The sequence below is a fragment of the Aquarana catesbeiana genome, linkage group LG02 (assembly GCF_042186555.1).
Source record: "Aquarana catesbeiana isolate 2022-GZ linkage group LG02, ASM4218655v1, whole genome shotgun sequence".
NCBI classification, from domain to species: domain Eukaryota; kingdom Metazoa; phylum Chordata; class Amphibia; order Anura; family Ranidae; genus Aquarana; species Aquarana catesbeiana.
The window spans coordinates 102,817,666-102,844,862 of NC_133325.1; the positions used below are offsets into that span (position 1 = coordinate 102,817,666).

The following is a 27,197-nucleotide window of genomic DNA, read 5'->3' on the forward strand; positions in this document are numbered from 1 at the left end:
AGGTGGTGGAACTGAGTTCCACCAAGTTCCCCCTGAAAAAAAGCCCTGGGTACAGGGGTATAATCCCTAAGTCAGTAAGGGTCGATTGACATCTATGAATTGCAGCAATGCACACATGTTACATGTGTTAATTTTGAATAGCACCCCAAAGCACTAAGGCAACACACATGTAGTGTAACCCAGTGCAACATATGGCAACTCACCATAGTGTGACATGTCTGATAATTGAGATGTATTTGTGCATTTGAAATACATTTGTGCTACATTCCACAGTTTAAATTGGCAGGTTTTTTAACCTGCGTAACAGATAAGTGGGGCTAAATAAAAAAAAAAAAAAAATCATAGGAGCAACTGAAGTTCCTCTTTAAGCTGGCCATACACTGCAGGCTGAGATAAAAAAAAAATTAAGAGATTACTCCATCCACATTATATTGCATGGATGGATAAATCTGCAGTACTGGCTATTAAATTATGACGGCAAGTTGCGGTCAGAATACCCAAAGAGTGGCTGCATCTGTTGGCCTTTTTTTTCCACCCAGCTCCTTCAGATGTCGGGTGGCAGGGTACAGACAGGGCCACCCACAAAGCGAATTTCAAGAGATTTATCAGAAGTGAGATGAAACCTTTACATAGTGAGGGGAATTTACCTCCAAGACAGTTGTCACCTGAACAGGTTTCCACATTGTAAGATTTCACCTCCACTGTTCTGCTGGCACCTCTGACAATTCTGGAATTTTCATTTCTTTATGTCTCAATGACAGTGGTCACTGGTCACCAAGAAAGAGTGAACCTCAGCAGGGAGAAAGACGGCAATAGTTTAAAGTCTAAAGCAGGGTATACATGTTCATTTTTTTTTTTTTTTACTAAAAAAAAACCTGTCAGATCCCCACACCAACACAAGCGATGTAGATGCAGGGATGTCTCCCGCTGTTCTATTGTATTCTGTTAGTGGTGGATTTGTCCCCCCAAGAATACACAGATCATATCTAGACTGCAGGTATTGACTGCAAGCACTGGTAGAATGATGGGTTTCCAGCATGACCGTTCGGCAGAAGCCGGTTGTTAGAACAGACAGCGGTACACGCAGACCAAAATTACGCTGGTTCCTGCTGAACCGGCTGATTTACGGTCCATGTATACCCTGCTTTACTCTTCCCTACTTTATGTAAACAAAAACAAAAAGTTTCATTTTGGCAATACATACACTTAAAATTGAAATAAGAATACTTTTTGTAATTTAACTGCTGCCTCTCAATAAATACTGCACTTTAACTATTATACAATAATATAAGAAAGAAATGATAGAAGACTTTGCTTGATTTTAATATAAAACGTTGGGGTTTCATAATACTAGTTGGTCAGTTCTGAAACCCATAAATATTTCTATGAACAAACCTTCAAGGTTTGTCCCTGCAAATCAGTCACAGCTGACAAATACAATGATGGAAAGCTACTCTTATGCCGCATACACACGATCGGACATTCCGACAACAAAACCGTGGATTTTTTTCCAACGGATGTTGGCTCAAACTTGTCTTGCATACACACGGTCGCACAAATGTTGTCAGAAATTCCGAACGTCAAGAATGCAGTGACGTACAAGACGTACGACGAGCCGAGAAAAATTAAGTTCAATAGCCAGTGCGGCTCTTCTGCTTGATTCCGAGCATGCGTGGAATTTTGTGCGTCGGAATTGGGTACACACGCTTGGAATTTCCAACAACAAATTTTATTGTCGGAAAATTTGAGATCCAGCTCTCAAACATTTGTTGTCGCAAATTCCGACAGCAAATGTCCAATGGAGCCTACACGGTCGGAATTTCCAACATGAAGCTCACATCGAACATTTGTTGTCGGAAATTCCGACCGTGTGTACGCGGCATTACTGTAAAATCCATTATGCAAACCATAAATAAATGACAGTTGTGGATATGAAAATATCGTAAAGGGTCCCTGTCATGAGTGAAGTACAACTCAAATTGGCCTTGCTGTCTCAGGCCTCAGTTCTTAACAGGTCACTAAGGGCTCCTTCACACTGACGTGTCCGTGTACGGAACCTGCTCTGCTCAGCGTGGGATCGCTCCGTCGATCCCCGCTGAGCAGGCAGATGACAGGTCTGTCTCTGCATACTGTGCAGGGACGGACCTGTCAGAGCGCTGCTCTCCCCTATGGGGGATCGGATGAAGACAGACCGTAGAGTCCGTTGTCACCGATCTGATCCGCAGATGGATGGAAAAGTGGGTTTTTTCTCTGTCATGCCCCGTACACACGGTCGGATTTTCCGATGGAAAATGTCCGATCGGAGCGTGTTGTCGGAAATTCCGACCGTGTGTGGGCTCCATTGGACATTTTCCATCGGATTTTCCGACACACAAAGTTGGAGAGCAGGAGATAAAATTTTCCGACAACAAAATCCGTTGTCGGAAATTCCGATCGTGTGTACACAAATCCGACGGACAAAGTGCCACGCATGCCCAGAATAAATAAAGAGATGAAAGCTATTGGCCACTGCCCCGTTTATAGTCCCGACGTACGTGTTTTACGTCACCGCGTTTAGAACGATCGGATTTTCCGACAACTTTGTGTGACCGTGTGTATGCAAGACAAGTTTGAGCCAACATCCGTCGGAAAAAATCCTAGGATTTTGTTGTCGGAATGTCCGAACAAAGTCCGACCGTGTGTACGGGGCATGACACTTTTTCAGATCGGCCATGTCACCGCTCACATCCGACGCTCCATAGAGGTCTATGGAGCGTCCGTTCAGGTCCGCCTAAAAAACTGACAGGCGGACCTGAACGGATCATCTGTGTCAAAGAGGCCTAACCCAGAACTGGTAAGCTGCAAATGAAGTCTGGACTCCTGGTCTGCATGCTTTTTGGGTCAATTAGTCAAAAGCTATTTATAACATAACTGCACCAGCAATTGACACAGCATTTTATACATTAGTCCCGGCCCTTAGGGATCTTACAATTCTTAATCCCACATGCATACATACTGTATACTAGGGCCAGTTTTAGACAGGGGTCAATTAACCGTATATCTTTGGATTGTGGGAGAAAATCCACACAAACAGAAGAACATACAGACTTCATGCAGGTAGCATCCTAGCCAGGAATCAAACCGAGGACCCCAGTGTTGTATAGCAGAAGTGCTAACCAGTAAGCCACTGAAGAAACAGGATGACCATGCTAACCCAGCAGTTAGCATATTCATAAGTAAATCAGTAGTTGCTACTTCTTTTTTTTTCTCATGACAGGTGCACTTTTTTCACATAATACCTTTTGTAACTGTCAAAAGTCATAAACTGTCTCATAAAACATGAGAATATGAAGAGATATGCTGTTAAGCATGCCTGGCAGAGGAGTGAGGTTCTAAAATGTTATATCAAAGACATTTACAATAGGACCTTCATACATTGGACTAGAATTGCTGCATGCTTTTTCCAGGACCATGGACTCAGAAAGCCAGAGATCTCACATTTTCAGAAGGGAGTGAGCAACAAAAGTCTGTATATTTTTCACAGTACAGGTTTCCTTTAAAGAGACCCTGCCAGTTGCCCCCCAAAAATCTAAATGACAGGTCCCTGCAATAAAAGAAGTGTTATTCCCACCTCTCCGTAGGCCTGTGTCTCCTACATTTTCACCATTCCAGAGCTGCAGCCTCCATCAATCTATTCAGCATTGAGAATGTCCAGCATACTTGCGTCCCTGCCGTAGGTTGTGCCCCCCCTCCCCCCAGTTCCCTACATCCCCAGGATTTAAATGCTGAAGTGTGAAATGGAGGCTGCAGCACTGGAATGGTGGAAAGGTACGAGACAAAGGCCTACAGAGAGGCGGGCATAACACTTCTTCTATTGCAGGGGCCTGCCATAGAGTGAAAGTAGAAGATACTGTGTTGCTTTAAACATTCTTATTTGTTGCATGTGGTTACTTTAAAGCAAACCCTATCAAAAGAGATTTCTTACTTCTGGATGAAGTGGGTATGGTTCAAGTATCAAGTGAGTCAATATAGTGATCGGCTAAAAGCTTGGATGAAGGAAGAGCTATTGTTGTCATTGGAATGACCGAGTTCTCCTTATATGCCTGTGGAGAATTCACAACATAGGGCAGGGTAAAGAAATGCTACCTATTACATTTTTCATTGGGATTTATAAAAGACTCACACATAGGTAACAGCTGTACTTTGAGGTTGCCATGTCCATGTGGGGTGGATGGCGGCATTGCAAAACCAGTGGGAGACTGAACATTGCCCACTCACTGTAAAATAGAGAAGTATATTTTGGGTGTACTTACATTATTTATCTGGTGGTATAAGCAGAATGTTTTTTATAAAATCCCCCCACACTGTTTTTTCATTAATTTCTCTTTTGCTTCGGTTCGGCTGGCCAGTCACGCAACACCCTATGAGTTTTCTACCTGGGGCAGCAGTGAGCAGTCCTCAAGGCTGCCGTAATTTATTGTGAATCCAGGTCAATATGGTGACACCCCAAGGGGTTATGCCCATGACAGCCTGGGTTTACATGAAGTGGGTTGAAGGACCGTGACTGTTATTTAACCACGGAGAAGACCGGCAGCTGGAATGGAGATTTTCAGAAGAGAAAAAGTGAATTTTGTAGACAGAACTTCTTTATTATTTTTAAAATGACTAGGCAAGCTATTTAAGAAATAATATAAACTTTAGAATAATATTTGAAGTCATTAGAATATACTTGTTTTTACAAAACTTTGACTGCAACTATTGTTTTTTTAACAGAATACTTGAATCTGATGTTGAACAACCAGGTTTGAAAGAGTCATTTCAAAAAGAAAAATCAGAAGGTTAAGCCATCTGGTTTTTTCAGAAGTCTACCAAGTTACCCCCAACAAGTCTTATGCACACCAGCACTCCTATCAGTTCCTTGTTCTCCTTCACAAGCCCAGCAGTAAAACGGCTGCTGGGCTGGAAGCAAGGAGATGAAGAGGAAAAATGGGCAGAGAAGGCTGTGGATTCTCTGGTGAAGAAGCTGAAGAAAAAGAAGGGTGCCATGGAGGAGCTGGAGAGGGCACTCAGTACACCGGGACAGTCCAGTAAATGTGTCACCATCCCAAGGTCACTGGATGGGAGGCTACAAGTATCACATCGTAAGGGTCTGCCACATGTCATCTATTGTAGGGTCTGGAGGTGGCCAGATCTGCAGTCACATCATGAGTTAAAACCACTTGATTGCTGCGAGTTCCCATTTGGATCAAAGCAGAAAGATGTGTGCATCAATCCTTATCATTACCGCCGGGTAGAAACTCCAGGTAACTATTACTTTATGAACATTCTTCCGCAGCTAGGTTTCAACAACTTTTGTTAGGAGGTCTTAAAGAACCAATGAGATAAAACATATTCTGATAACTGAATTCAGATAATACCAGTGATGATAATATTCAGTATATGATTTGCTTTTGTATTGTACAAGCCTGTATTTATATTTCTAATACATTTATATGAAGGCCAAGCTATCCACCACATGTGGATGAAAGTGACAGTGATGGGTTGGGATGATATATAAAACACTGTCAGAGGGGTCCTTACAACCCTTACCCATTAGTCCTATTATTTCTAGTTGTCCCAACCCTGTAACTGTTTTGCTGGACATCTGCATGTAAATCTGGAGAAAAATATAAATTGAAGTGGTAGTAAACTCTGTTACACCACTTACACCTACAGGAAAGCCTATAATAAGGCTTACCTGTAGGTACTGTGAATACCTCCTAAACTTGCACTGTTTAGGAGATATTCAGAGTGCATGCAGCCCACGACCTCACCAGCGCATTCGCTCAGAAGGTCTGGCATACAATGCCGGACATTCAGAGCCGTGCCTTAAACGCAAATGCACATGAGTGACGTCATCGCGTCTCATATAGCCGGGGGCCGCAAACCCGGAAGGAAGACCCGGGGAAGAGCGAAGCCTTCTTAGTGGTGACAGCGCGGCACTGGAGGGCTTTGTTTTATGGTACGTTTCTCATAATGTGCTAGTATGCAATGCCTTGCAGAGATTTTTTTTTTTTTTTTTAACAGCTGCGGTTAACTACCACTTTAATATGAAATTACCCATTCCAACACTGGACCAATTTTGACACTTCTCACATATGTGTAAAATCTACTTTTTTTGCTAGAAAATTACTTAGAACCCCCAAACATTACATATTAAGAAGAGGCACTAGAAAATAAAATGGTGGGTGCTACAATTTTTTATGTCACACTGTATTTGCACAATTAGTTTTAGTACACACAAAATAAAATAATTTTTTCGTAAAATATAAAAGATGGTATTTGCGCAGTGGTTTTTCATTTTTTTTAAAAAATACATTTTAGTGAATTTTAATGCACAAAAACAGAATATAATTCTCAACTGTTTGGCAAAATATAAAAGATGATGTTACGCCTAGTAAATAAATACCTAAAAAAAATTTAAAATTGCGCAGGGCTTAGTATCGTTTAAAAGAGTATCCAATGAGTTTTCCCAGTATTTTTGGTAGAGTGTTTTGTTAATAGTAGAAATAAAATAGCATTTCACTTTCAGAAAGAGGAATGGGGTATTGGGTAGGTACGAGAATGTCTACTTTGCTGCATTTGAAGGTAATGGTTTGGTGCCAATAGTAGTTAAGAATTTGATGTAACGAAAACCGTTGTGAAGCCAGTGTTTGAGAGTGTGGAGTCCTGTAGATTTTGGGTAGTCCAGCTTGTTCCACAGCCAGAGATAGAGGGGTGCTAAAGGAGAAGTCCAGCCTGAGTTTGTTTGGCTGGGCTTTTTCTATGGGTCACAGGAGTGCAATTCGTTTTGCACTCCTGTGACCCGTTTTCAGCAGAGAGCGGACTGAAGTCCACTCTCTGCTGAAATCACCAATATCAGTCCAGGCACCATGTCATCCCGACTCTGGGAGTCTGGATCCACCAGGTGCCTGGACTGATAGCTGTCTCAGCCCCCCGTTCCCCACCCCTCCACAGCTCAGCGCTCCAATGAGCGTGGAGGAGCAGAGCAGGAGAGCTGCTGATTGGCAGTCACCAGCTTTCTGCTCGGGGAACTGAGGGGACCGAGCCATCAGTGATGTTCGGTGGCTCGGTTCTCAGTGCAGAGACGCCGGGGAACAGATGCAGCATCGGACCGATGCTGCATCCACCAAGATAAGTATAATGGGGGAAAAAAAATTAAAAACCCATACTTCTCTTTTAATGATTTAACATATGAGTGTGAATTTTGTGCCAAGGAGCCAATTAGTATACAAGAGGGAATTTGTGGTTATCACTGGAGGCAAAAGCTCATTGTGAATAAGGAGGACATAAATAAAGCAAGGCACCATATTCTGGTTAAGATCGGTGTCAGTATACACTGAGGTGCCATGAGTCCAGTTCCTTATATATCTGGTAACAGAGGTAATACTGTACACTTCAGGTCTGTAAGGTTAAAGTGATACTAAGGGCATTTTTTTAATTAAAAAGAGATTATACATACCTGCTCTGTGCAATGATATTGCACAGAAAGATCACCCTCCTCCTCTTCTGGCACCCATGTGTGGTTTGAATCTCGGCCGGTTCAGCAGGGACTGGCCAAGATACGATTCATGTATGGGCAGGCTGATTGTACCCAAGTCGATCCTTCGATCAACTTGATTACAACCAGCATGTCAGATTTCTAGCATGTGATTATAGCCAGCGGCTACAGCCACTAGCAATAATCACTGTGTTCTTCCGGAAGGGACAGCACCCCTCCCCCCGCCGGGAGAACACAATAGCGGGAGGGATTCCCCTGTCAATACTGACAGTGTTGATGGGGGAATGATTTTCTTTCCTGCAATCCATGGTTGCAGAAAAAAAAAAAATCATCATTTTAAGCCCTCTATGACTAGAAGGATGTTGTAAAGCGCATAGCCTTATAGTTGCTCTCCTACTGCCCCAAATGAACTTCCAGCACATCTTATAGATTCACTTCAGACTTGAATGTTTAAGATAAATAGGAAGAACCTGCATGGTATAAAAAAAAGTTTTGGGAAAGCTGCCATTTTAATTAAGCTGACCCTACCCATTTAGGAGATGTTAAAATGTGACCAAGTAGTGAGAGTAGTTTTAGGTGAGCAAAACAGAGGGGAGATATTGGTGCTATATAGAATATGTTTTTTTTTAGGGATTGACACCCCAATAGGTGTTGATAGAGATACATACAGGGAGATTTAGGATGTTTGGTAAGGTTAAGTGCCTTTTATTTGTTAAAATTAATAGCGTAACCAGAAATCTGACAAAATGTGGTAATAAGAAACAGTATGTGAGGGAGGCAAGACTCGGGATGGGAGCTGTAGGTTGTCTGCAACAGCAGTAAGTTTAATGGTTTTGTGACTTATAGGTATGACCTGAAAAGTGGTTTGTAATTTTAAGAGTCGGAAAAGGGGGTCCAGTGCAAAGTCAAAGAGCATGGGAGAAAGGGGGCATCCTTATCTGGTGCCTCGAAATATTGGTATGGAATAGGAGAGATATTAGCAGCCCTGTGTGGGGATTATGATAGATGTATTTGCTAAAGGAGGAAAATACACGGACAAGTATTTAATTTTATTCATTTATTTATTTCTAGTCCTTCCACCAGTCCTAGTTCCAAGACACAGCGAGTTTAATCCACAGCTCAGCCTGCTTGCCAAGTTTCGTAACACTTCTCTCAGTAATGACCCACTAATGCCACACAATGCAACCTTCCCCGAGTCCTTCCAGCAACCATCCTGTACTCCATTCTCTACTTCACCCAGCAACATCTACCACCATTCTCCAAACACTATTGGCTACCCTGATTCCCCCAGAAGTTCCTCTGAGCCAGGAAGCCCATATCAAATTACAGGTAAACTATACTGATTACTCCTGTGACAGCTTTTTGTCTTAAATGTAAATGTGTATACTCACAAACAACTTTCTTCCTTATGCCCTCAGATACCCCTCCACCACCATACAACCCACCAGAGATACTTGGAAACCAAAACGGACATTCTGGTGACTCCACTGATTGCCAGTTTATTTTGTCAGCATCAAACAGAGGTATGTATTTGTCTCAATCAATAAATGCCATGTTGGTAGGATATAATATGAAATTGAAAGAACAAATGTGTCTCAAGTCCATTTTACTAAAAAATTCCAGTACTATAGCAGCTGCAGGATATAGCAGATTGGACTAGAAGATTACCTTAAACATGTCCAAATCCTATACAAATTTAGCGTACTACCTAAAGCGGAGTTGCAAGCAACTAAATTAATTTTTTAAATACATAGGTGTAAGCTGCCTTAATTGACAATAAAATTTGTTAAAGTTGTAGCACCCTCTAGCGTGTGCTACTAGACAGTGTAGTGCAGGTAAAAGCATTGTCTGGCTCTAGGACTAAAACTGAGTCAATTAATTGGGTCAGGGTTATTAGAAGCCAGGGCTGGATGACTCATCCTAGCAGTTCTCTGGTGCCTCCCTCTGGTATCTGGAATATTGGAGAATGTTCTAGAACTAGACGGCATTGGTGAGGAGGAAATGCCTTGAATATTTAGAGGCCTTTAGCCAATCCCTAGGTTGGGGGCCTGACAGGGAACTAAAGAGCCTTTAAATAAACATGAGCCATGCCAGCAGGGAGGTCAGGAGGAAGATGGAGAAGTAATGCTGAAGAAGGCTGTCGGTGGCCCTTGAAGGACCCCTTAGGGGGAGGGGGGTGAGCTTCGGACTGGGAACTCAGGAAAGCTGGCCTGGAAGAATCCCACCACAGGAAGCAGTTGGAGGGATTCAGACAGGAGAGGCAGCAGGAAGGAGCAAGCAGAGACAGTGAGTAGATCAGCACTGTACAGGGACGGACAAGGGGAGAGACTGCCAACTGTAGCAGGACTCTCTTAAAGACCGCGGTGTAAGTCTTCATCTAACCTTGCCCTGGGAGATCTCCATGTGTAGTGTGCCAGTCAGGCAGGACTGGGGAAGTGTGCCAGTCAGGGGGACTGGGGAAAGCAAGCAGCCAGGTGGGCTGGTATCTTCTGCAGCAGTAGAACTGGGCTCAGGGAATACAGGAGGGCAGAAGGTGAAGCTGTTCACTCCACATTGTGCTACTTTATCTACAAAGGGACAGGATGTTCCTTGCCTGTAATGGGCTATTGCTGAATTAACTAATAAGACTGTTAATTCCCCTGGAGTGAATCAGCCGGAGTTGTGCATAGGAACCAAGTGTGTGCAGGTGGAGGGGAGAAGAAGGCCTTTGTAAATAGGGAGGAAGTTGTCTCTTTTTGTTCGTTGTTCTGGACATTTTCAAGTTGGGCATCCCATAATTTCCTACCCCATCCAAGTCATGAACACCTAATAAAACAACAAAAACAAGCCAAGAACTGTTTTCTGTGTTTGAGTGCATGAAGGAAATGCTGTGTGCCTGGCTGTGCAGTAGTGGGGAACTCTTACTCAGCAGCACTCACGACGGGTGTGCAACATAATCTTGTGATCTACCCCTCATGCACCCCTGACAGACAATATAGCAAAGTTAGTGACTCCACTGCAGTTAAAGTGACTCGCTAAAATTTGTGGTTCCTCCCTCCAACCTCTATTCCACTACGTTGTGTTGTAGTGACAAACAGATTGGCTGGAGGAATCACTGAGCCAAGGATAGAAAAAGGAGATTGACATCCCTGGAAATGTTGATTTCTGAAGACTCTTTAGGCAGCAACTTCTCTTCAATAAAGTGACATTTGGTGGCAGTGGCAACAAGAAATATTAGCAGTTACTGTGTTCTTTGCAGAACACTCTCGTGTACAGTTTTGTTCCAACTGCAGTGGAGAAAGTGGGGCCACCAACCTAGCTATGTCACTTTAACTGCAGAGTTGCTTTAAGCAACCGGGTGCTCCGAATGCACATTAGGACTGCCCCAGCCGGCTGGGAGTTCTCCAGGAAGCAACCAGCACCCCCCGGACCTCGTACTGTATACACCAGCGGCTTTACGTGGTTGAGCACCAGACTCCTTAACGCTGGATATCGTTTTTAACATGTTGAAGATAATTCCACTTTTTTTTTTACATTAAAACTGTGATCATACTACTCAACGCTACTCGTATAGCAAGACTGCTCGTATATCAAGTTAAAATGTTTTGAAAAATGTTGCTCGTCTTGCAAAACACTCGTAGACAACGTTACTCGCACTCCAAGGTTTTACTGTATGTTAAAGATCTTTGTATTATCTTAGTACCAATATTAATTTGTCAGAATACATTTATTCTGCTTTTTCACAGATTTCCGCCCAGTTTGTTACGAGGAACCATTACACTGGTGTTCGGTTGCTTATTATGAACTGAACAATCGGGTGGGAGAAACATTTCAGGCATCGTCTCGCAGTATTCTCATTGACGGTTTCACGGATCCCACCAACAACAAGAACAGATTCTGCTTAGGCCTCCTCTCTAATGTCAATCGTAACTCCACTATTGAAAACACCCGTCGGCACATTGGGAAAGGTAAATTAATACAATTCCTTCATCAACGGTTCATTCTAGAATGTTTTTCTAATGCGTAAACTTCAAACGGCAAGTCTATTAGTATCAAACTAATCTGCAGTTGAATGGAGGAGAGAATGGATACACAAGCAATATTCATCAATCTAAGGGCTCATTTACATGGACACTGTACAAGGCAGTAACATCTTCCTGGCATTTAGAAACTCTTAAAGTGCTGGGAGGTAGATGTCGGCATTCCGATCATGTGACTGCTGTAATCGGCTGTCACATGATCGGAAAGCTCCCAATTGCAAGTAGGCATCAGGAACTTTGTGGTACCCACCGATCTCTGTGCTGGGAGCGCACAGAAATGTTTACATTTGTTATACATATACAGTATCTCACAAAAGTGAGTACACCCCTCACATTTTTGTAAATATTTGATTACATCTTTTCATGTGACAACACTGAAGAAATGACACTTTGCTACAGTGTAAAGTAGTGAGTGTACAGCTTGTATAACAGTGTAAATTTGCTGTCCCCTCAAAATAACTCAAAACACAGCCATTAATGTCTAAACCGCTGGCAACAAAATTGAGTACACCCCTAAATGTCCAAATTAGGCTCAAAGTGTCAATATTTTGTGTGGCCGCCATTATTTTCCAGCACTGCCTTAACCCTCTTGGGCATGGAGTTCACCAGAGCTTCACAGGTTGCCACTGGAGTCCTCTTCCACTCCTCCTCGACAACATCACGGAGCTGGTGGATGTTAGAGACCTTGCGCTCCTCCACCTTCTGTTTGAGGATGCCCCACAGATGATCAATAGGGTTTAGGTCTGGAGACATGCTTGGCCAGTCCATTATCTTTACCCTCAGCTTTTTTAGCAAGACAGTGGTCATCTTGGAGGTGTGTTTGGGGTTTTTATGTTGGAATACTGCCCTGCGGCCCAGTCTCCAAAGGGAGGTGATCATGCTCTGCTTCAGTATGTTACAGTGCATGTTGGCATTCATGGTTCCCTCAATGAAGTGTAGCTCCCCAGTGCCGGCAGCCCTCATGCAGCCCCAGACCATGACACTCCCACCACCATGCTTCACTGTAGGCAAGACACACTTGTCTTTGTACTCCTCACCTGGTTGTCGCCACACACGCTTGACACCATCTGAACCAAATAAGTTTATCTTTTTCTCATCAGACCACAGGACATGGTTCCAGTAATCCATGTCCTTAATATAAACAGAAAATACCGCGCTGTGATAGGATAACCAATATAAAATGTTTTGACCAAAAAAACGAAAAAATACACCTAAAAAAGCTGCTGCTATAAGTGAGATACACACCTGTTCAGATAAATAATAATAAATAACAGCGCTAAATAAACTAAAAAATAGATATCAATATTACTGTATGTTAAAAAACAATAACATTGTATATAACATAATTAGTACATAAATGTGATAACCTAGCCCAAAAACCCCATTAACGTGAGTTTTAAATATAGAAACAACAACTCTAAAAGTGAGCATTAATCAAGTCCATCTAAATGCAGGTGAAAAAAAGTCCAAAAATTTAAAACATATTCTTCTTAGTGATGTTGATAAATAGCTAATTGGTTCCTCCACCGCACCACTGTGGTAACACCAGTATAATAATGTGCTTACCACAAGGCAAGCTTAAATAAGCTTGTGACCTTAACCCGGTCGGGCCTTTAACCAGAGGGGATGATTGGAAGGCGATAATCCACCAAACCACCTAGAAAGATCAGCCGCAGCAAGGAACCCTTCATGTGCACCTCCAAGGCACCGGAACAGTTAACACTCAGGGATTCCCCAAAAGAAAAGAGGGAATCGACATAGTGTAATCCTTTTTGCTCTCCTACACAGAAGTTGTCTGAGTATCCCAGTGTAATCCTTTTTGCTCTCCTACACAGAAGTTGTCTGAGTATCCCAGGCTCTTGGCCTGGGATACTCAGACAACTTCTGTGTAGGAGAGCAAAAAGGATTACACTATGTCAATTCCCTCCTTTCTTTTGGGGAACCCCCGAGTGTTAACTGTTCCGGTGCCTTGGAGGTGCACATGAAGGGTTCCTTGCTGCGGCTGATCTTTCTAGGTGGTTTGGTGGATTATCGCCTTCCAATCATCCCCTCTGGTTAAAGGCCCCGACCGGGTTAAGGTCACAAGCTTATTTAAGCTTGCCTTGTGGTAAGCACATTATTATACTGGTGTTACCACAGTGGTGCGGTGGAGGAACCAATTAGCTATTTATCAACATCACTAAGAAGAATATGTTTTAAATTTTTGGACTTTTTTTCACCTGCATTTAGATGGACTTGATTAATGCTCACTTTTAGAGTTGTCGTTTCTATATTTAAAACTCACGTTAATGGGGTTTTTGGGTTAGTTTATCACATTTATGTACTAATTATGTTATATACAATGTTATTGTTTTTTAACATACAGTAATATTGATATCTATTTTTTAGTTTATTTAGCGCTGTTATTTATTACTATTTAATCCATGTCCTTAGTCTGCTTGTCTTCAGCAAACTGTTTGCGGGTTTACTTGTGCATCATCTTTAGAAGAGGCTTCCTTCTGGGATGACAGCCATGCAGACCAATTTGATGCAGTGCGTGGCATATGGTCTGAGCACTGACAGGCTGACCCCCCACCCCTTCAACCTCTGCAGCAATGCTGGCAGCACTCATACATCTTTTTCCCAAAGACAACCTCTGGATTTGACGCTGAGAACGCGCACTCAACTTCTTTGGTTGACCATGGTGAGGCCTTTGCTGAGAGGAACCTGTCCTGTTAAACCGCTGAATGGTCTTGGCCACCGTGCTGCAGCTCAGTTTCAGGGTCTTGGCAATCTAATAGCCTAGGACATCTTTATGTAGAGCAACAATTATTTTTTTCAGATCCTTAGAGAGTTCTTTGTCATAAGGTGCCATATTGAACTTACAGTAACCAGTATGAGAGAGTGAGAGCGATAACGCAAAACTTAACCCACCTGCTCCCCATTCACACCTGAGACCTTGTAACACTAACAAGTCACATGACACCGGGGAGGGAAAATGGCTAATTGGGCCCAATTTGGACATTTTCACTTAGGGGTGTAGTCATTTCCGTTGCCAGCGGTTTAGACACTAATAGCTGTGTGTTGAGTTATTTTGAGGGGACAGCACATTTACACTGTTATACAAGCTGTACACTCACTAATTTACATTGTAGCAAAGTGTCATTTCTTCAGTGTTGTCACATGAAAAGATAGAATAAAATATTTACAAAAATGTGAGGGGTGTACTCACTTTTGTGAGATACTGTATGTGGCCTCTTGGTGTTGAAGCCTACCCACCGAGAGGCTGCATATATGCGTATGGCTGGCGGGAAGAGGTTAAAGTGTATCCAAACCCACACAAGAACCAAAATGTAATATATTGAAGTGCTTAGATGTGGTGGCAAAATTTGTTTCTTTTTTTAATTAGGTTTCCGTTATTTTCATCTGGTGATCCTGCTAATAACACTTCCTGTCCTAGGGTGACATTGCTCACTGTATCTGTGGAGGAGTGGTTTTGTCAACCTAGGACAGGACTTTAGAACTGCTTCCCATCTCATTATCCTCATAACATTGGGTGAGGGGTCTGTAATCCTGAGCGATAGCTGGGAATAGTGTGAGACTGGGTAGACATGGTCCAAATATTGGCCGGTTAAGCAGGAACTGGCCAACTTTCAGTCCACGTGTACCACTGACTGTTCAACAGAAGCTTGCTTCTGTCGAACAGCCCTGCTGGAAAACCAGCATTTGATCAGCTCTTTTAGCCAATGGCTGCAGCACTGATCACTGTATTCTGGCAGGGCGGAGTCCCCCCTGTCAGAATACGACTCAGCAGGAGAATAAACGATGTGTGATGCAGGGATCTGTCAGGAAATGTTGCTCAATCATGTGTTTTTATTGCCCCCCAAACTGCAAATGTAAACGAGCATGGGATGTAGGGTAGTTCTACGTATGCATCGCTGGGTGGACAATATTTCTGTGCTGAGCACACTCACTGCACACTCCCACCACAGAGACCAAGCTGTGACATCAGTGAAACCAGAGGTGCTGAAGCATTTTCCCAGAAAGTCTGAGGAGAGGTCCACAGAAAAAAGCCCAGTAAATGCCAAGTGCCCCAATATGCAGTAATATTATGGTAGCTTTAATGAGCAGATTTCGTAAAAATAGTCCACTTACAAGGAAGAAGACACTCCAGAAACCACTAGTGCTGCTTGTGATGTCATGGTATGAATACAATATCCAAACTTGTGGCCAATTAAAGTAGAATATTATGTGGAACGTCAGAATGAGAGAGGTGGCTGCCACTGTAAGCCGGTTTAAAACATGTGCACTGACAGCGCCGCAAGTGGCTTCAATCCGCTTCTCTTAGATCTCCCGCTTGCCCAGTCGCACCGGTTTCAGGATGGGCGGCACCTGAAATGACGGATGATGTCACCAGGGGGTCCTGCTCTGGCCCATCTTCTTCTCTTCTCCGGCAGTAATGTGTTTTTGTCAGTGGGTGCCTGTCCTGCCTACGTTCTCCCACAAAAGTGCTGCTCGAAGGAGGTGAGAGTAGAATCCTCCCTCCAGCAGCTGTTGCAGTTCCCGCAGCATCGCTTCTGTCATTTAGGTAGATGGAGCATGGAGGACTGACATTCTCCCAGTGCCCCTTCCTCCGCAGGATGACACTGTGCCCAGGGCAGATTCCCCTCCTGGCCTCCTCCCCTTGTCCCAGTCCTCGTTGTCACCCTAGGACAGAAAGTGTTACTGGCAGGATGGCCAGGTGTAAATAAAGGAAAAGAAGCCTGAAAAAAGAAAACAAATGCAGACACCACAGCGAAGGATTGGTAAAGTGCAATTTTTTTCTTTGGTTTAGATACAGTTTAACCAATCAAAACAGATGCAAAGGACCAGATACCCATCTTATGTCATGTTACCAGTGTTTACAAAGTATCATGTTAAGACAGTGCTTTAAAGTGTTACTAAACCCAGGACCCTGCATTCACTATATCTGAACTCCCACAGTACACAGAACATGGAAATGCAATTATTTTAGTAAATATAAACTGCTAAATACCTTTTCTCATCAGCAGTATATACCCTGTTTCCCCGAAAATAAGACCTAGCGTGATTGACGGTGATGGCTGCAATATAAGCCCTACCCCCCAAATAATCCCCTACCCTGTTTCCCGGAAAATAGGCCCTACCCTGAAAATAAGACCTACAAGGACTTTAACTAGGGCCATCACCAATAATCACGCTAGGTCTTATTTTCGGGGAAACAGGGTAGCAGTCTTGTGACTTTTATCAGTGTCTGGTTAAAGCTTGTAGGAGGAGTTTTGTCCTAAGAGGCTGCAGTGCCCCTGACCCTTTGTCTGGACAGTGCCGATTGGCTCTGTGCTGATCACATGCACACTCCCAAGAAAAGAAAAAAACTCTGTAGCAATACACACCAAACTGAGCATGTGCATCTTGCCCCCAAGGCTCTGTTATATCAGGAGATGGTTTGGGGACTGTGGAAGAAGGGGAAGATCAAAGAAGACAGGATCAAACAGCTTTTTTGCACAATGCAGAGGATTAACCCCTTAGGTTCCACAGTGAGAATAACAAGCATGTTTTACTGCACATACAGACTGATTTTACTGTTGTGGGTTTAGTAACACTTTAAGACCAGAGCTTGGTACCCATACACAGCAGATGGCATGCTGGCTGGCTATTGGCAAGAGGAACTAGATGGAATATTTATTGAACAAACCTGCTAGTTCTCTTTTCTTGGAAATGTTTGCAAAGAATTTATGACACTGTAAAGCTGGTACTATGTGTTATTTTTTTAATAGAGGAAAGCTGGATGGTAAATGTTTATCAAGAGGGTTTTATTTGCTGTATTTTGTCAGTTTTTTTTTTTTTGCTTTTTCAGTACAAAATCTATTTTTAAAGATATTATTCTGTACACAACTTTGACTTCACAACTTCCCATGTCAAACTTTTATAAACTGGGAGGACTGTGAGTCTGCAGACAGAAATGCAAGGCTACACACCACTTTCAACCACATGTTAAAAAACTTTATTAAAAGATACGTATGGCCAAAGCTCTTTTGGCCATGCTTCTTTTGTGGGTCACAGGAGTGCTCTCCTGTGACCCAGAATTAGCTGACAGCGGGCCAAAACCTAACGTCACTGAGCCACTCCAGGCCCCAGAGGGATCCCGATCATATTGTCGGGATCCACCCAAGTGCCTGATTGACAGCTTGCTTAGCCTCTCACCATAGTTCTAAATGCAAGAACCAGCCTTCTGCCCCTCCCTAGCTTGGCACTCCAGTGAGTGCTGGAGGGGCAGAGCAGAGGGAGGTGACTTACAGGCACCACTCTCTGCTCAGAGCAGAACAAGAACTGAGCAGTCAACGATCATGTGATCACTCAGTTCTCAGGCTTAGAGCTAGTGGGGGGCAGCTGCAGCATTAAACCGATGCTGCAGCATGGAGCTGTGTATAAATGTTTTTTTTTGTTTTATTTTTTTGATTCCCATACTTCTTTTTTAAACAGTTCACAGAAACACATCTGCACTGATGCATTTTGCCCCCTATTGGGGCTTGGATGTAGAGTTAGAAAAAATGGGGTAGGAAAGGGATATTTATAGACATATAATGATCACGTGATTACTGGTCTTAAACCCCAATATAAACATCTAAAGGAATACAGACCCTGCAGTTTTTCTCATTAGAGCCCTGCAAGTGCAGCAGCTGATTGATAATCATGAAACCACTCCCATTAAATTCACTTTGCCACATGGACACAGACAAACACACAGGGATTTCTTCACAATAACAAAAGGTAGGAATCTGCATCAAAGTTTGTTAAAATCCTTGTAATGTACATATATCACACAGAGGAGAATGTTTTTTCTCAACAAAAGTGGAGTTACGGTTTCAATTTAGCACCACTTTGCTATACTCTTACCTTTTTTTTTAATCAGCATGGTGTGTGCTAAACATAATGGGCAAGAAGTAGAAAGCCAATTCTGGTAAACATCCAAAAGTGAGTAGAATATTGAATGGAGAGGGCGTGGCTTAATTTTTTTTTTTTTTTTTTTTTTATGGGGATTTCAGATCACAGAAGAGGTTGCTTATACCGAAATAACTGAAAGGAAGTGTTACATTTGCTATATTTTAGTAGAGGGGTTGCAGGTGAAGTAAAACATTCCTCTAAAACAACATTCTGTTATTGCACCCAGGAGTTCATCTGTATTATGTCGGTGGTGAGGTATATGCAGAGTGCGTCAGTGACAGCAGTATTTTTGTACAAAGTCGCAACTGTAACTACCAGCATGGCTTCCACCCAGCAACCGTGTGCAAGATCCCAAGTGGCTGCAGCCTGAAGATATTCAATAACCAGCTGTTTGCCCAGCTTCTGTCACAGTCCGTTAACCAAGGGTTCGAGGTGGTGTACGAACTGACCAAAATGTGCACGATCCGGATGAGTTTTGTAAAAGTAAGCACTATTTATTTTTGAATGCAGCCATGACTTACTGTATACAAATAGTCATCCCAATCCTTATATTAAACCTCCCTATAACCTACCATAAATTCCCACTAACACTAGCCCTTCTCCTACTCCAGGGCTCGCTAAACTTTTTAGACCGAGGGTCACATTGTATATTTTACAAATATTTGTGGGCTGAAAAAAAAATCTGTTATATAAATGAACAAATTTAAATTTAAAGGCTAGTTTCACCTTTTTTTCCTAAATTCCAGCTCCCTTGTGTACCAATATACCATGAATGTACTTCTGTCTAATGTACTTCTGTTGTATTTTCTATGTAAGCTTTCTATGTATTTTGGAACAAGGCCTTACCTCAGCCTCCAGCTTGTTCCATTCAAAAGTTCATGACTTCCTGGTATGTAGATTTAGGACATGAAAACTGATAAGACACAGGAAACACAGTGCCTTGAAAAAATATTAATATCCCTTGAAATTTCCCACATTTTGTCATGTTACAACCAAAACGTAAATGTATTTTATTGGGATTTTATGTGATAGACCAACACAAAGTGGCATGTAACTGTGAAGTGGAAGGAAAATGATAAATGGTTTTCAATACTTTGTAAAACCACCTTTCGCTGCAATTACAGATGCAAGTCTTTTTGGGGATGTCTCTACCAGCTTTGCACATCTAGAGAGTCAAATTTTTGCCCATTCTTCTGTGCAAAAAAGCTCAAGCTCTGTCAGATTGGTTGGAGAGCGTCTGTGAATAGCAATTTTCAAGTCTTGCCACAGATTTTCATTTCGATTTAGATCTAGACTTTGACTGGGCCATTCTAACACATTAATATGCTTTGATCTAAACCATTACATTGTAGCTCTGGCTTTATGTTTAGGGTCGTTGTCCTGATGGAAGGTGAACAACCGCCCCAGTCTCAAGTCTTTTGCAGACTCTAATGCAGCGTAAACACGGTCGGACTTTTCGACCGGACTTGTTCGACGGACCAAATCCGGTGGACAATCCGATCGTGTGTGGGCTTCACCGGACCTTCAGCGGACTTTTCCAGTCCCAAATCTGACGGACTTTAGATTTGGAACATGCTTCAAATCTTTACGTCGTAACTCCGCCGGACCCAGAAATCAGCTCGTCTGTATGGTAGTCTGACGGACAAAAACCGACGCTAGGGCAGCTATTGGCTACTGGCTATCAACTTTCTTATTTTAGTCCAGTGTACGTCATCACGTACGAATCCTTCGGACTTTGGTGTGATCGTGTGTAGGCAAGTCCGTTCCTTAAAAAGTCAGTCGGAAGTCCGTCAAAAGTCAGTCGAAAGTCCGCTGGAAAGTCTGTCGGACAAGTCCGGTCGAAAAGTCCGACCGCGTGTACGCGGCCTAACAGGTTTTCTTTAAAGATTGCCCTGTATTTGGCTCCATCCATCTTCCCATCAACTCTGACCAGCTTCCATGTCCCTGCTGAAGAAAAGCATCCCTACAACATGATCCTGCCACCACCATGTTTCAAGGTGGGGATGGTGTGTTCAGGGTGATGTGCAGTGTAGTTTTCTGCCACACATAGTGATTTGCTTCTAGGCCAAAAAGTTTTTGCTCTCATCTGCCCAGAGCACCTTCTTCCACGTGATGCTGTGTCCCCTACATGGCTTCTTGCAAACTGCAATTAGGACTTATGGCTTTCTTTCAACAATGTCTTTCTTCTTGCCACTCTTCCATAAAGGCCAGATTTATGGAGTGCACGACTAATAGTTGTCCTGTGGAAAGATCCTACTACCTGAGCTGTGGATCTCTGCAGCTCCTCCAGAGTTACCATGGGCCTCTTGGCTGCCTCTATGATTAATGCTCTCCATGCCCAGCCTGTCAGTTTAGGTGGACGGTCATGTCTTGGTAGGTTTGCAGTTGTGTCATACTCTTTTCATTTTCGAATGATGGATTGAACAGTGCTCCGTGAGATGTTCAAAGCTTAGGATATTTTTTTTATAACCTAACCCTGCTTTAAACTTCTCCACAACTTTATCCCTGACCTGTCTGGTGTGTTCCTTGGCCTTCAAGAGGCTGTTTGTTCACTACGGTTCTCTAACAAACCTCTGAGGGCTTCACAGAACAGCTGTATTTATACTGAGATTAAATTACACACAGGTGGACTCTATTTACTAATTAGGTGACTTCTGAAGGCAATTGGTGCCACTAGATTTTATTTAGAGCCCTTTCACACTGGAGCACTTTGCAGGCGCTACAGCGCTAAAAATAGCACCTGCAAAGCGCCCTGAAAGAGCCGGTCCTCACACTCCAATGTGAAAGCCCTGAGGGCTTTCACACTGGATCGGTGCGCTGGCAGGATGGTAAAAAAAGTCCTGCTAGCAGAATCTTTGGAGCGGTGAAGGAGTGGTGTATACATCGCTCCTGCCCATTGAAATCAATGGGGCAGCGCGGCTATACCGCTGGCATAGCGCTGCTGCAGCAGCGCTTTGCGGTGGTTTTAACCCTTTCTCGGCCGCTAGCAGGGGGTAAAACCGCTCCGCTAGCGGCCGAATACTGCCGCTAAAACGACGGTAAAGCGTGCTAAAAATAGCGCTGTTTTACCGCCGGCGCCCGCACCGCCAGAGTGTGAAAGGGCTCTTAGGGATATCAGAGTAAAGGGGGCTAAATACAAATGCACACCCCAATTTACAGATAATGATTTGTAAAAACAATTGAAAAACATTTATAATTTTCCTTCCACTTCACAATTATGTGCCATTTGTGTTGGTCTATCAAATAAAATCCCAATAAAATACATTTATGTTTTTGGTTGTAACATGACAAAATGTGGAAAATTTCAAGGGGTATGAATACTTTTTCAAAGCATTGTATTTCACCATCTGACCTGATTAGCCTACACTCTGCACCTGTCCTCCCCCTCCAGGAGATGGCTTCCACCCACCTCTGTACTGACATGCAGGCAGTAGTATTGAAAACAAAAGTTTGTCCCTGGAAGTCTGAAAAGCTCACCATACACTATATAATCTGTACAATCTCCTTTAAATCTATCAGCAACTATGAAGTACAAGGGCCTGCCTGATTGGATACAGAGTGATTTGATAGATAGGTGTGTCCTCCTATTACAGTATATAGTTTTGGTAAATCTAAAGGATATTATACAGATTGCATATTGTATGATCAGCTTTATACACCTAAAATTAACTAGTTATGCTTTCAAACACACATTTTGCCACATGAAAAAGTGAGCCTCAAATGCAGCAAAACGTGCAGTAAAAATGTGCAAACCGCAACATGCCAAAGTGTCCCATAATCACACACATAGGTTGGACTTGATGGACTTGTGTCTTTTTTCAACCTCACCTACTATGTAACTATGTAACTATGTCCCATGAGCTACTTTGCTGCGTGTAGGGCTGTGGGAGGCAGCCCCATGGAAAGCAATGGGAGGTTTCTGACTCCGGCAGCTAATCACAGCCACAAAGCTTTCTGTGTGCCTCAGCCCCCCTAATACTCACCTGAGCCCCATCTCTATCCAGCGATGTCCACGATTGAATCAGCCGTCCAGGACCCTCCCTCCTGATTGGCTGAAACACAGCTGTGGCGCCATTGGCTCCCGGTACTGTCAATCAAACTCAGTTAGCCAATCAGGAGAGAGAGGGGGCGGGGCCAAACTGTGGTTCCGTGTATGAATGGATGCACGGAGCTGCAGCTTGACTCGGGTGCCCCCATAGCAAGCTGCTTGCTGTGGTGGCACTCGACAGGAGGGAGGGGCCAGGAGCAGCGAAGAGGGACCCAAGAAGAGGAGGATCTGGGCTGCCTTGTGCAAATCTACTGCACAGCACAGGTAACTATAACATGTTTGTTATTTTAAAAGAAAAAAAAAAACAAGACTTTACAATCACTTTAATGTTCTACATGCACTATGTTGAACCACTCACCTGTGGAATGACCAGCCAAATAATCTCTGGAGTGCAAAATCTCAGTGCTTCTTTGCACAGTGGCTTTCATAAAATGAAGCACATCAGCACCTTTTACATATATTCATGGAAAGTTTCTTTATTATATTCAAAGGTAAAAGCACCAGCAATCTTGCAATCAAGACACATGCTGGTATACAATTCATAGCTGTCAGCTGATACCAAACTCAATCTTCAGCACCTACTCCAAGCAGGTCTTGTATCCACACTGCATTTGGCTTGTCAGCTCCTGCAGGTTATTGAGTTGGAAACCACCCAGTAATGCCATGTGACTTTACAGGTCTTTCTCACAGCTGCCATGATAATTGTATTCCGACACTTTATAGACTGACCGCTGAACATGCGCTTCTGGCTACAGTGTGTCCCGTCATTAAAATGGAACTAAAGGTAACTAATAAAAACCTATGAACAGGCAGACGCTCTATTGCAGAAGAGACATGCTACAGTGCATCTGGAAAGTATTCACAGCGCTTCACTTTTTCCACATTTTGTTATGCTACAGCCTTATTCCAAAATGGATTAAATTCATTATTTTCCTCAAAATTATACAAACAATATCCCATAATAACAATGTAAAAGAAGTTTGTTTGAAGTCTTTGCAAATTTATTAAAAAATAAAAAAGGAAACAAATCACATGTACATAAGTATTCACAGCCAAGCAATAATCTCCTGCGCTCCAGTGCTTTGCTAGACACAGATGGTGTGGTCCATTCTTGAATATAAGGCAAATTCTATGGTCTTGCAGCCCTCTTCAGAACAATGGTGTTCGTACAACTAAAGAACAAATGAAAAGAGAAGAGGGCGCACCGACCTAGTGCATTACCAATAAAAGGATTTATTAAAGGTATAAAAACAAAGGTACTACTCACAAGCGAGCGTAAAAAACAGGCTTTTCTTAACAGCGGCAGCTACATCCCTTGGTGCCTGATGACAAGAGGTAGATGATGGCACCCCAAACGGCTGACGCGTTTCAGGGGTGCACCCCTTTCCTCAGAGCCTAGGCGGTCAGGAAAGGGGTGCGCCCCGGAAATGCGTCAGCCGTTCAGCCGTTTGTGGTGCCATCATCTACCTCTTGTCATCAGGCACCAATGTAGCTGCTACTGTTAAGAAAAGCCTGTTCTTTAAGCTCGCTTGTGAGTAGTACATAAGTATTCACAGCCTTTGCTCAATACTTTGTTGAAGCACCTTTGGCACCAATTACAGCCTCAAGTCTTTTTGAGTATGATGCTACAAGGTTTGCACACCTATTTTTGGGCAGTTTCTTCCATTCTTTTTTGCAGGACCTCTCAAGCTCCATCAGGTTGGATGGGGACTGTCGGTGCACAGCCATTTTCAGATCTCTCCAGAGATGTTCAATCGGGTTCAAGTCTGGGCTCCGGCTGGGCCACTCAAGGACATTCACAGAGTTGTCCCATAGACAATCCTTTGTTATCTTGGCTGTGTGCTTAGGGTCGTTGTCCTGTTGGAAGATAAACTTTTGCCCCAGTCTGAGGTCCAGAGAGCTCTGAAGCAGGTTTTCATCAAGGATGTCTCTGTACATTGCTGCATTCCTCTTTCCCTCGATCCTGACTAGTCTCCCAGTTCCTGTCATTGAAAAACATCCCCACAGCATGATGCTGCCACCACCATGCTTCATTGTAGGGATGGTATTGGCCAGGTGATGAGCGGCGCCTGGTGTCCTCCAGACATTACACTTGCCATTCAGGCCAAAGAGTTGAATTTTTGTTTTAGCAGACCAGAATTTTGTTTCTCATGGTCTGAGAGTCCTTCAGGTGCCTTTTGGCAAACTCAAGGCGGGCGGTCATGTGCCTTTTACTGAGGAGTGGCTTCCGTCTGGCCAGTCTACCATACAGGTCTGATTGGTGGAGTGCTGAAGAGATGGTTGTTCTGGAAGATTCTCCTTTCTTCATAGAGAAACACTGGAGCTCTGTCAGAATGACCATCGGGTTCTTGGCCCTTCTTCCCCGATCGCTCAGTTTGGCCAGGTGGCCCGCTCTAGGAAGAGTCCTGGTGGTTTAAAACTTCTTTTATTTACGAATGATGGAGGCCAATGTGCTCATTGGGACCTTCAATGCTGCAGAAATTTTTCTGTACCCTTCCCCAGTCCTGTCCTGTCTTGGAGGTCTGCAAACAATTCCTTGGACTTCATGGCTTGGTTTGTGCTCTGACATGCACTGTTAACTGTGGGACCTTATATAGACAGGTGTGTGCCTTTCCAAATTATGTCCAATCAAATGAATTTACCACAGGTCGACTTCAATCAATTTGTAGAATCACCTCAAGGATGATCTGTGGAAAGAGGATTCACCGGAGCTCAATTTTGAATGTCATGGTAAAGGCTGTGAATACTTATGTACACGGATTTTTTCATTTTTTATTTTTAATAAGTTTCCAAAGATTTCAAACAAGCTTTCACGTTGTCATTATGGGGTATTTTTTTTAGAATTTTGAGGAAAATAATGAATTTAATCCAATTTGGAATAAGGCTGTAACATAACAAATTGTGGAAAAAGTGAAGTGCTGTGAATACTTTCCGGATGCACTGTATGTCTCTTCTGCAATCACAGACACTTACCTGCCTGCTCACAATCTTGTATCAAATGCACAGTGGGCTGCACATGTGCAGCTCACTGTGCATTCCCCGCGGACCCCTGTGCACATGGATGATGTCATTTCACCACTGGCCTATCAGAGAAGATGACAACGGCCAGTGAGGTGTTAAACCGCTGCATCGCTGGAACGAGGAGATGAGTATTTCCTTCAGTTTAGTTCCACCTTAAAATATAAAATAATATGGATAAAACCATGGATGTTATTGAACAGTTTGCTGTGAAACAAATTAGTTATCCAAAAATACTAATATTGTAATCGCTATGTAATGGTAGACATACCCCTTATAAATCAGCCCATGCAATCATAATAAATACATTTCAATTTTACATATCCCACCTCCCTATATAAAAACTAAGTATATGAAATCTCATATGTGTTTAACATATTAATATAATTCCAAAAGTCATTTTTAATTTTTAAATCTGCTTGACAACCCCATGTATAACAATCTACTATTGCATGAGTCCAGACAAAAAGGGGTAGATTTACTAAAACTGCAAAGTGCAAAATCTGGTGAAGCTCTGCATAGAACCCAATCAGCTTCCAGATTTTTTTTCAAAGCTTAACCACTTGCTGACCGCCTTCCACATATATACTGCGGCAAGGCAGCTTGGATACGCAAACCGGTCTGTGTATGTGGTACAGCGGGCGTGTGCACGTCGACAGGGGTCCAGTGGACTCGATGTTCGCCGGCCACCCGCGGGCAAGAGGCAGAACGGGGATCTGCCAGTGTAAACAAAGCAGATCCCGTTCTTACAGATGAGTACAGTGAGATCGGCTGTTCCTAGTGATCAGGAACAGTGATCTCTCTGCACTTCCAGTCAGTTAACTCCCCCCCTAGTTAGAAAGCACCTCCCTAGGACACACTTAACCCCTTGATCACCCCCTAGTGTTAACCCCTTCCCTGCCAGTGTCATTTATACAGTGAACAGTGGATATTTTTAGCTCTGATCAGCCTCAATGTCGCAGTCCCGCTAAAAATCGCTGATCACCGCCATTACTAGTAAAAAAATAACAATAATAATAAAAATGCCATAAATCTATCCCATAGTTTGTAGACGCTATAACTATTGTGCAAACCAATCAATATACGCTTATTGCAATTTTTTACCAAAAATATGTAGAAGAATAAATATTGGCTTAAACTGATGAAGAAATTCTTTTTTCTTTTTTTTTTTTTTTTTTTTAACAGATATGTATTATAGCAAAAAGTAAAAAATATTGTTTATTTTTGTTCAAAATTGTTGTTCCTGTTTTGTTTATAGCACAAAAAATAAAAACCGCAGAGGTGAACAAATACCACCAAAAGAAAGCTCTATTTGTGGGAAAAAAGGACATCAATTTTATTTAGGCACAGCGTCACACGACCGCGCAATTGTCAGTTAAAGTAACGCAGTGCCGTATCGCAAAAAATGGCCGGGTCATTAAGGGGGTAAATCCTTCTGGGGCTGAAGTGGTTAAAGTAGATCTTCACTGCATCTGAGCATCACAAACCAAAAACACAATTTAAATCATATTTATTATTCAAACCAAATTCACCCATCCATCCACGTATCCATGTTTTATTTGAGAAATCACTTTGAAAAAAAAACATCCCCCCTAGCATTTCTGGCCAAGGCCATCTTGAGTAAGGGCAAATGATTCATGTAGCATTTACT

General features: G+C 42.9%; 1 protein-coding gene across 1 annotated transcript in view; it reads left to right on the forward strand.

The window, feature by feature from the left end:
* Positions 1-27,197, forward strand: part of SMAD9 (SMAD family member 9) — a 69,606-nt gene that overhangs the window by 32,296 nt on the left and 10,113 nt on the right. The window contains exons 2-6 of the mRNA XM_073613302.1: positions 4,753-5,282; positions 8,591-8,848; positions 8,938-9,042; positions 11,245-11,466; positions 18,707-18,963. Of these exons, the coding sequence (XP_073469403.1) occupies positions 4,871-5,282; positions 8,591-8,848; positions 8,938-9,042; positions 11,245-11,466; positions 18,707-18,963 (1,254 nt within the window). The 5' untranslated portion in view covers positions 4,753-4,870. The remainder of the gene's footprint in view (positions 1-4,752; positions 5,283-8,590; positions 8,849-8,937; positions 9,043-11,244; positions 11,467-18,706; positions 18,964-27,197) is intronic.